This window comes from Dipodomys spectabilis, unplaced genomic scaffold, assembly GCF_019054845.1.
Source record: "Dipodomys spectabilis isolate Male_0828 unplaced genomic scaffold, ASM1905484v1 ptg000264l, whole genome shotgun sequence".
Classification (NCBI taxonomy): domain Eukaryota; kingdom Metazoa; phylum Chordata; class Mammalia; order Rodentia; family Heteromyidae; genus Dipodomys; species Dipodomys spectabilis.
Window position 1 is genome coordinate 9,662,470 of NW_024870941.1, and position 10,449 is coordinate 9,672,918.

Genomic DNA, 10,449 nt, shown 5'->3' on the forward strand with positions numbered 1-10,449 from the left:
GATGAATTTCATCACACACTTGATAGAAGCCAGTGCACCATCCCCCCGCTCCCCCTCCCCCCCAGCATTGTGTGTGACCAAGATGGCCCCCCTGGCCCGAGATAGCTGGGGGTGAGAGGCAGCTGGACCTGCCTGAGGGGAGAGGCCCGGCTCCAGCTGGTAGACACAGGACCCTGTCTGCGATGCGACCTGTCCACTTCCTCCCTCCAGCCCCTCTCCACAGACAGCGCCCAGTCCTTCGGCCCCTCCCATGCCGCTGGCCAGGCTGGGAGAGGCAAAGCGGAAGGCTGGCCACAGGAGCCCCCTTCTCCCGGATTCCAGGCACGGAGCCCCAGGGGTGGTGGCGGCGACCAGCAGGGCAGCTGTCAGCAGGAGATGGAGCTCCAGGCTGAGGCACAGAGCCGCTGGCCACGCCCTTCCCTTCGCTTACCTGCAGGGGCCCAGACCATGGACTGGAGAACCCAAAGGCTGTGGGACTTGACCATGGCCCAAATGCCACCACTGCAGAAATGGGGAAATTAAGGCAGGAGGAGGACATGCCAAGGGAATGGTGAGGATTCACCTGAAGGGTCCTCAGGGGCCTGGCCGTCCTCACTGCTCGGGGCTTGTGTGCGGCCATGGCTGGCAGCTCTTACCATCCATTTTATTCCTGGGGGGGCAAAGGCCCAGCAGGGAGAAGCGGCTGAGTAGCCACAGAGGTCAAAGGTCATGCAGTGGGGAGGGAGTTGAGGTCACTGCAGGTGGTGGCCTTGTACAGTGACAGCTGTGAAGGGGCTCACAGCACTGACAGCTGGCATGGCTGTGAGGAAGGGCACCCCGCAGGGACGCTAAGATGCCAGTCTCAGGGCCCATCTCCACCCCAAGCCCCCGGCCCACAGGTGCAGCTACACACACGCACACACACACACACATCCCCGCGGGGGACTGAGGCCATCCACCAGGGATGCCATGGGTACCCCAGCCTGGTTCCCATAGCAACGCCTGGGTGTGGGGGAGGGGAGGAGGTGGAAACACAGAGCTAACCAGTGAAGACTATAGCTTCAGAAATGAGCAATGGGGTGTAGTCACCATAAAGCCATAGGCTGACAATTACGCCCCCCCCCCCGCCTCCCCCACCCGCCGCCTCACCATAGCACACAACCCAGAACAGCCCAGCACAGGCCAGCATGAGGCAGCACAGGTGGGCACAGGCTGGCGCAGGCCAGCACAGGGCAGCATATGTCAGCCTGAGCAGCACAGACCAGCCCAAGCCAGCATGGCCAGTGTTGGCTAGCACGCCACTCATGCAGGGTCTGGGCCTGGGCCCAGTCTCGAGCATCCCCAACTGGCTCCAGGCACATCCTCACTCGCCCAGGGGCTACAGGGTCACCGCCCCAGATGGGTGGGCCTTGCTCTGTCCTCGCCCCCTCTTGCTGCCTCCCTCAGCCCGGGCCTGAGCCAGGTTCGGACATCAGGCCACCTAGACGGTCCACTCTCAAAGTCAGCCACAGCAATGAAACCTCTCTTTTATTATCGTCTTTAAGTATACACTCCCTGAGGCTGCATATGTGTTCAGATATATTTGTAATTTAGATCTGACCATTTCCCCACAAATAATGACATATTATTCTTTCTTCCTGATGGATACACAAAATTCATATATACATATTCTTGATTCATTCATCTACTGCAGGACCTCTGGACTGTCGGTAGAATGTGGCTACGGTGAAGAAGGTAGCAGTGGACACGTATCTTTACTGCCTCGTGACTTGTAATCTTTTGGATTAAGTGGCCCAGAGTGGTATTGGTGACCAGACATCTGATGCTGAACGCCATGCTTGGCAGCCTCCCTCCCCCCCCCCCGCTCCCCTCCCCCCGCTCCCCTCCCCCCCCCCCCCCCCCCCCCCCCCGCCCAGACCCTGCAGGAAGCACCACAACCATGGGCTACGCCTGCCAGACCGTGACCAGAGCAAGTCTTCCCTCCTGTTGTTGCTCTCTTGGGTGTTTTTATTTATTTATTTTTGGTCACAGCTATACAAAGGTAACCCACAGAGCTCCTTACCCAGTCAGGGCTCCTGAGCTTTGTAGGGGTCTGCGGGAACTCTGCCCCTTGCTTTGTGGCAGGATCAAAGTGTTTCTGCTCCCTGAGGTCAGACTTGTCTCAAGAGCCTGGGGAGAAAGGTCCCCAGCCACCCTCCCTCCCTCTGGCCTTCGTGGAGTGAGACCCCATGTCCGGAAGTGGAAAGAAGAGTCCAGAGACAGAGGATGCCCCCACCCCTCACCCACAGCAGCCCTGAGTGCTGAGGGACAGACTGGCATTTTCCAGGAGGACCAGGTGCCAGGGCCAGAGACAAGATAATTACAGGGGATAGCAGAAGCTAAAAATAGGCTTCCTTCGTCTCAGCTGTCTCCGGCAGAAGACACCAGACAAACCAGCCCCGGGGAGGCCCACCTTGCACAGGCTGAATCTGCTTCAGGGTGCTGCCAGCGGAGAGGGGCTCTGGGTCCTGAGAGACAAACGCCAAGTCCAGGGGAAGTGGGGCAGTCCACGGCCCAGGTGGGAGCCTGGCAGGGCAGGGGTGGGGGAGGGGGGATCCTGAGAGGGGAGGGAGGCGCACGGGAGGCTGCACAGGGTGCAGGTCCCCCCAAGAAGTAGGGGGCATCAGGGGCAGCCCTGGGGTCCCCTACTGGCAGGGTCTCGGGATGCCCTTGGGCACGGAGACCAGGTACCCCTGTGCCAGAAGCCAGTCCTGAGGAGCCAGGGCCTGGCCCCTCCCCACCTAGCTCCACAGCCTGAACCTACCAGCCCAGGACACCACCCCGCATCCATGCGGACACCCATACTGGGCCCCTGGCACCGCTGGGTAATGGGCCTGGGGCCTGGCTGCCCCTCGACCCTGGCGTCAGCCTCAGAGGGCAGCGTCCTGCTCCACTCCCAGAAGCTGCCTCCTGTCCCTGGGGACCCCGCCTTCCAGGGACCCCTGTGGTCCTCAATGACAAGTCACTTCACACCCCTGTCTCCATCCTGACAGAGGCACACTGTGTGTGCGCGCGCGGGCGGCGGGGGGGGGGGGGGGGATGCTCCTGGGGCATCTCCCATGGTCCCTGGGGTGGGGTGGGGCAGGGCCTCTCCCATGGTCCCTGGGGTGGGGTGGGGCAGGGCCTCTCCCATGGTCCCTGGGGTGGAGCTGGCTGCCCTTCCCGGCCTGGAGTCCTATGTCCTAGAAGTGCTCAGAGACTGTGGTGAGCCTTTCTTGCCTGACCCACGTCCCGCCCCCGGTTGCCTCCCTCCAGGTGCTGCCCCTGCAGAGGCTTAGCCTTCCTCCTGCGTGGACAGGGCAGGAGGGGTGCTGCATTTGCAATGGCTCTGCTGAGGGCCAGAGGTGGGTCCCAACGGGGCAAAGGTGGAACTCCGCCTGAGACGCCCCTCTTCCTGCTGGCCTTCACCACCCACAGGGCTGTCCTTGGGTGACCCCCTGCTTCCGGCAGTCACTGTGTCCCGACCCCTGGATTGGCCACTCTGGACTCCTCATTCCCGGGGAAGCGCACGGAGGCTCCCGTATGCCTCCCTGCCTTCCGGTGTCCCTGGCTCCCCCAGGCTCTCCCACGCCTGCGTGGAGCTCCCAGCTTGTGTCCCATTTTCTCTTGCACTGGGGCGGCATACATTAGCCCACTTCCTCCAGGAAGGAGGCCAGGTACCTCTTGGCTCCAGGGGCCAGATCCATGCATGGCAGCCATGGGACGGGGGCTGCGCGGCTGACCGCCCGCAGGGGCTGCGCGGCTGACCGCCCGCAGGGGTGTCCAGGAATGGCCACGCCTGTGTGGATGGGGAAACTGAAGCCCAAGAGAGGCAGAAAGTCTCCAGTTGAGCCAGATGCTCTTCTTTGCCATCTGCCAGTCTCTTCTTATCAGTCTGCCTTGCACAACCCAGACTGGCAGCCTCCCTACCCCCTGTGCCTATTCCCACCTGACCCTTAGGCACAGGTACACAGGCTACCTGGGTGTGACCCTGGTGACTTCCTGCAGACCTTGGTAGGGGTGTCCTGACCTGAGGGTGTGGCAGACCCTGGACCGGGGGGTTCCTAGTGGACTCTCCATTAGCTGAACTCCGGTGGAGCCGTGTCCACCAGCCCCACCTAAGGGAGGCTCCACTGAGCTCTCTGCCCCTTCCAGACAGTGCACCGGTGCCAGGACACTTCCATCTTGACTGCCTGGGGAGATGGGGCCAGGCTTGCTCTAGCTTCTCTGCTGTATGGAGCCTGGTCCTGAGTAATGCCATCTTACAGAGCAACAGGGTGACCCAGCTATGGTGCCCTGTGCCCAAGGGCCACGGGAGAAGGACTTCTTGCTTTGTTTAGACAGATCCACAGCCACCTGCCAGCGCTCCTGAAAGCAGCTCATTTATTGATGCTGATAAAGGATTGTACCTGAGATGTGACGGATCACCTTAGACACCCAGGCAGGCTGGGAGCTCCGCCATCAGACGCCGCCCCTCAGCTGGGCTGAGGTGAGGCAGGCACACTGGCCGCCACCTCCCCACGGGCCTTGCCCAGGATTGCCACAGCAAAGGACGCCCACCGTTCTCTGCCTCAGTTCAGGACAATTTGACTGTGACACACAGCCTGCTGCAAACTCTTGAACCGTCCCCCTCAGATCCGCTTTTCACAGCTGTGAAGAGGCTTCCGTGGCATGTGAAGCAGCCCTGCCTGGCCTTCCGCGTGGCCGCGTAGTCCTCCGGCATCTTTTGACTTTTTTAATTTAAATTTTGGTAGTTGTACTAGGGATTAAATTTAGGGCCTTGCACGTGCTTTTGCCTGGCCCTTGGTCTTCCTAGCTCTGCCTCTGGAGTTCTTGGGATTACAGCTGTGCACTGCTGGGCGCCCTCACCCCCCCCCCCCCCACACTCCCCTTAACCCTTTCTTAGCCTCTCTGTAACCTACATACTGTTGTGTGACGTGTAATGTGTGATCTAAGAATTATTGATGTTCCTGATACGATTAGAAGGCCATGACTTCCAGGTGACCTGTGACGCCTGGATGGGCAGGTGTGGCCAGGCTGTTAAGGCCCGCTGTGCGAGGTGTTCTGCAACCAGGCTGTAGGAGCTGGGAGGCCTGGGCTGCTCCACATCCTTCCCCTACACAGCCCCCTGCCTGTTTGCCCGGGATCAGAGACACACAGCTGAGCCCCAAATCTCTTGTGATCAAAGAGCTTGTCAATCACAGCAACATTGAAAGAGAAACAATGTCCGGGCCCCCAGCTTGGTGAGCAGCCGGTATGTGTGCCCGCTGGGCTCCCCGCCCTCCCCCCTCCCCCCCCCCCCCCCCCCCCCCCGCCGCTTGTCAGCTTGTCATTCTTGTCAGCAGTTTCCTTAGTTAAAAGAGACAAAGGGGAGGAAGGAGCAGAGCAGCTTTTCATTGGAGAGTATGGCACTCGCTGGGGCACCCCCGGCCTTGGAGGGTGAGGAGCTTCCTGGCGGCAGGTGGCTCCCTCCACTCCATCTGTGTCCTGCTCCCCGCTCTCCCTCCCCTGGGCAGGTGCAGCACTGCTGTGTCACCAGCAGGTGCAGCTCTGGCTCGGCCCCCCACAGCCATTGCTGCTCCATCCAGGACCCCGCAACCGCAGAACAGCCCCATCAGAGCCCCGTGGGCAGTGGAGGAGCCAGCCCTGCAGCTGGGAGGGATGGGTGTGAGGGTCAGTCAGTCATCCACTCAAATCCTAACTGTGCTGCTTGACACTGCTTTGGAAGTGTGCTGCAAGTCCAGAGTCAGCTGATGGGGAGGATCGCCTTGGGCTGTGTGCATAGGTTGAAGGCTGAGTGCAGGGGTGAGCTCCCCCGCCACACACACACTGGGGGGACACCAATTTTGGCTCAGATCAGGAGTTCCGGCTGCCTCATGGGCCAGGCCTGGCTACAGCAGCCCCATCATTGGGACAACTCCCATGATCTGGCACTCAGTCTCTGCTGCTGCTGCTTCGCCTTGCTGGAAGAGCCCCGTGCAGGCTGCCATGGCCTCCCCCTGGGAACCCAGCAGGAGAAAGGAATTCTGATTTCCCATGGGGCAGCAAATGCCCCTGGCACCTAAGTCCTCCGGCCAGTGCATGTCTAGAGCTAACGCTGGCTCATCTCCTTGGGCAGATGGGGACATAGGCTCAGAGACCAAGCTGGCCTCTGAAGCCAGGACAGACAGGCTGGCTTGAGCAGGCTGAGCAGCCCCAGCCCCAGCAATGGATATTGGCTGGCTCCCCCAAGACCCCTGTCCAGCAGGAGCTATCCTAGGAGATAGGCCCTGGCTCAGTGCAAGCCCCCCCCCAGACTGAGCCAGGCTTGGGGCTGTGGTAATATCCCCTGAGTGAGGGGCTCCAGGGCCCCCAGAACCGCAGCTCAGGTTCCTCTGGGAGGTGACGTGCACCTCACTGTGCCCACAGGTCCTCACCCTCGGGATAGGGGTCCCCCCGCAGCCCCCCCTCAGAGAAACAGCAGGGATGCTCAGAGAAGTTTCAGTGCTTTATTAACAAAATCCTATTTTTAAAAAAGAATCTGAGGTGGCAGGGGCGTGGCAGGGTACACAGTCCGGTCGGGGAGGGAGGGGACAGTGGGCACCTGTGGTCTCGACCCCAGGCCCCCTGCACCTGTGCCAGTTAATGAAGAGGGGTATGGCTTCTGCAAAAATAAATCTGTGGGGCTGGCAGGGGCACAGGGGAGCGTCTGTATGGGTGTCTGCAGAATAAATCCCCAGATTCCAGAGTTCCAGTGGGCAAGGCCTGCTGAGCTGCAGGCATGAGCGGCTTCCAGCCCCCAGGACTGGTGCTGGGGATGGACAGGGCCTGAATGGAGCCTAGCCTGGGCAACAGCAGGGCAGGGCAGGATGCCTGGAACAACCCAGCAGGAGAGACCTGGGGGCCTGCTGGGCTGGGCTGGGACGGCGGGGAAGGGGCAGCGGCCTCAGGGCTGCTGGAGGGCTCTGGCAGGAAGTGAGGACCACACAGCGAGCCGGGGCTCGGGGCCGGGCGGCCAGGCAGGGAACCCCGCTCAGCTGTGGTGGCTCTGGGGGCAAGCATCTGGTGGCCAGCGGGGCCAGCGTGGCAAAAGCCCGGGCCCTCACGCTGGCCTGTCCACTGCCAGCTCTCGGGCTGAGCTGGGTGCTGCCCTCTGCCAGGCCACTGCTTCTCTGCAGCCACACTCTCTCTGCTGCTCCAGGACGTGTGCAGGGAGCTCAGAGAGAGAAGAGGGGACAGCGCCAGGCACAGCAGCAAAGACTCCTCGGAAGCCTTGAGACCTGGGGAGAAGCAGAAGCAGCAGGTCAGTGCAGCCACGTGCCAGCCTCACTCAAACTATCTATCAGGGACGGGTGGACAGGTGGATGGGCTGCCTTCCCCAGGCTGGAGTGCCCGACGCTGGCCGAGCCTCCCAGCTCACCTGGAGGTCAGGGGAGTGGGCCTCATGAGGACAGTGGGCAAGGGGTAGCGTTGGGCAGGAGGGACGGGCTCCATTACCTGGTGTCATTCTCCTGGCTCCGAAAGTGCAGTTTCTTGCCTCAGCCAGCCCTTCTGGGACCCTCTGCCGCTGTGGCTGAGTCATCCGAGCCGATTTCGTCTCCAAACTGCCGTGAATCACTATGCTGGGGCGAGAAAGCACAGGGTCTCTGTGAGCTTGCTCAGCAACCTCCCCCGGCCCAGCCCCCAGCCCAGCCCCTTCTTGAGTCCCTGGAGTATCTGTGTTCCCAGGAGGCCATTTCCACCCTGTCCCTCAGCGGCTCCTCCTGAAAACGAACCTGCTCCCCCTCCCCCCCGCAGCTCTAAGATGTCACTGAGCAGGGCTCACCTGAGGGCCAGGAGACACCGGGACATCAGGTCTACTGCTGAAGCTGCTGGAGCTGTGGTCTCAGCTCGCCCCTGCCAGGGGCGCCATGCTGCCTGAAGCTGGCCGGCTTGTCCCCGGGAGGACACGAGGGTGGCCGCCGGCTCTACTGTGTCTGCCAGGAGCAGGCGGTGTCCCCAGAAGCCGAAGTTCCCTGGGCACTGGTTCTCTGGAGCTTCTGCCCTGGGGTACCCGTGAGCTGGGGAGCCCATTGGCTCTTGCTGTCCGGACCAGAGGGCCGGGGCTTTGGAGCAGAATGAGGAAGCTGGGGGTCTTCTGCAGTGGCCTGAGTGTGAGGACGATGGGACCACTGGCCATGGGGGAGAGGGGACAGGAAGACAGACGAGGGAGGGGCAGGCAGGAGCCTTGCAGGAGAGTAACTCCTTTGCTGTTTTGGTTGCTTGTGTCTGCATCAGGCCAGGGGGCGTGTGGGGGCCCAGCTGGCCAGAGCTCCCCCCGGAGTGGGGGGGAATCAGCCCCAGCTCAAGTCCTGGTTGGCAAAAGCCACAGGCTAGGTGTGGCAGGCAGGCTGGGGGGGCCCTGGGCTGGGCTCTATTCTGTCTGTGTCCGGTCACTCGCCATGGACTCGCTGGTGAGGGCTGGAGTGATGGTCTCGGCCTCATCCTCGGCAGGCAGAGGGGGGCCAGCCGGCTCGGAGGCCTGCTCCAGGCCGTCCTGCACCTCCATGCCCCTCTGGATGAGCTGCTCCAGTGTCTTGGGCAGCGGATGCCTCAGGAAGCGCTTGAGCTTGGGCTGCAGCGTGCCCACCACATACTGGATGATCTCCTCCTCATCGGCGTCCACGTACAGGGTCTGGTACAGGTCGCGCTTGCGCCACAGGAACTGGTCCAGGGGCTCGCCCTGCTTCTGCGGCAGGTCCAGCTCACGCTGGATGGCCTCCCGGGACAGTGTGCCCTCGCTGTACTGCAGGAACTCTTTCTTGAACTCCACCCAGTTCTTGACCGAGCCCTGCTTGAACTCCCACCACTTCTTGGCTGGCCCGTTCATGTGGTTCTGGATCTGAGACAGCCAATACTCCTCAGAACCGCCCACCTGCCGCAGGTACTCCTCCAGGTGGCTCAGGAACTCCCGGGGGTCCTCAAAGATCTGCGTGTCCACGCCCGGGCTGGGCTGCCCGTCCTCGCCTGGCCCCCAGGGCTGGTACGGCTGGGCCTCGGCAGGCTCCTGCCCCGGCAGCTCGCCGGTGGCGGGGGGCGGGGTGATGGCATAGGGGCTGACGGTGTAGTCATAGCCGTCGGCCTCCTGGCAGTAGCCCTCGGGACCCCCCACGCCCACGGAGACGGTGTGGCGGACGGGCTCGCTGCCCACGGGGTACTTGCCGCCCATGGACTCCAGGCGGTCGGCCCACCGCTCCAGGCGGTAGAAGACCTCCCGCCACACGTGCATCTCGCGCTTCACCCAGCGCTCCAGGTTGGCGATGGTCTCCTGGCAGCGGCACAGGCAGGCTTTGATGGACTTCTTCCAGCGCTGCGAGTCGCTGGTGGGCACGTAGCCGTCCAGGTTGCTCTCCAGCTTGCCCACGGACCTGTGCAGCCCCTTCAGCTCGCGCTCCACCTGCTTGGACACCTCGGCCAGCAGGTGCCGGTGGGTCCTGCGCACGTGCTCCAGCATCTCGGCCCGGCACTTACCGATCTGCAGGATCACGTTGGGCTTGGCCGCCGGCCCGCCCCGCGGCCCGGGGTAGGCGTGGAGGCCGCCGGTGGTCATGCGGTCCAGCTCCATCTGCGGCAGGTGGTGGCTCGGGCTCGGGTCGGGCGGGAGGCCGGAGAACTCCTCTGGGTCAGGCGCGGGGCGCGGGGCGCGGGGCGCGGGGCGCGGGGCGCGGGGCGCGGGGCCGGCAGCGGCGGGGCGCGGGGCGCTGCGGTGGGTCGGCCGGGGCAGGCGGGCGCCGCGGCGCGGATCGGCGGATCGGCTGCTCCCTGCAGCTGAGCCCGGGAAAGGCGGCCACCAGCTCTGCGCCGAGCCTCCGCCGCGGGCTCTTTATGCCGCCGGGGCCCGTGGGCGGCCCCTCGCCGAGCGCCGGCTCCCATTGGCCCCGCGCAGGCCCCGCCCGCCGGCGCCCACCCGCGCCCGGGCCCGCGCCGAGGACCCGCCCCCCGCACACCCGGCCTGCGGGAGGTGACTAATGCGCCCCGCGCCGCCCACCCGCTGCGGGGGACCTCGGGGCGCGCGGGGCCGCGGGGGACAGCGGGCCGCGGGACACCTGCCATCCGCCCCGGCCAGGAGGACGTCCTCAGGTCCTCAGCAGCGGCTGGTGCAGTGTGTACACGAGTGTGCCCACACATAAGTGCACAATATATACCTCCACGCCTGTGCGCGCACACACCAGCGCCTGCTAGCCAGGTGCGGCCTGGGCCTGCCCGGGGCCTGGGGGGGGGGGGGGGTGAGCCCAGTGTCATGATTAGATCGGCCCTGGGGAGGTGCAGGCTTCACTTAGGTCTCCGGGGAATCTGGAAGCTGCTGTGTGGGGACCCGTGTGGGGACCCGTGTGGGGACTTGTGTGGAGGGCGAGGAGGGACGCAGGGCCCTGAACACTGCAGGGTGCAGGGCAGAGCCTCTGGCCAGGAGCTCCCAGAGGAGACGGGAGGCTG

General features: G+C 63.7%; 1 protein-coding gene across 2 annotated transcripts; it reads right to left on the minus strand.

Annotated features, from left to right (window-relative positions):
- Nucleotides 1-6,537: 6,537 nt before the first annotated feature.
- On the minus strand, nucleotides 6,538-9,580 carry Arc (activity regulated cytoskeleton associated protein). Of its 2 annotated transcripts, none has more exons than XM_042699963.1 (3): nucleotides 7,802-9,580; nucleotides 7,474-7,598; nucleotides 6,538-7,256 (listed from the first exon to the last, which is right to left on the minus strand). In XM_042699963.1, the coding sequence occupies exon 1, from the start codon at nucleotides 9,578-9,580 to the stop codon at nucleotides 8,390-8,392; it is 1,191 nt and encodes a 396-aa protein (XP_042555897.1). In that variant the 3' UTR covers nucleotides 6,538-7,256; nucleotides 7,474-7,598; nucleotides 7,802-8,389. The 2 variants fall into 2 exon arrangements, with proteins under 2 accessions (XP_042555897.1, XP_042555896.1); XM_042699962.1 differs by having other exon boundaries at nucleotides 7,802-8,391.
- Between the last annotated feature and the right edge of the window lie 869 nt (nucleotides 9,581-10,449).

Coding starts and splice junctions, on each gene's coding strand:
- Arc (XM_042699962.1), bottom strand. CDS start 8,250: ATGCAGACACAAGCAACCAAAACAGCAAAGGAGTTACTCTCCTGCAAG. Junction 7,599..7,801: donor CGGTGTCTCCTGGCCCTCAG/GTGAGCCCTGCT, acceptor TTCTCGCCCCAG/CATAGTGATTCACGGCAGTT. Junction 7,257..7,473: donor AGCCAGGAGAATGACACCAG/GTAATGGAGCCC, acceptor GCTTCTCCCCAG/GTCTCAAGGCTTCCGAGGAG.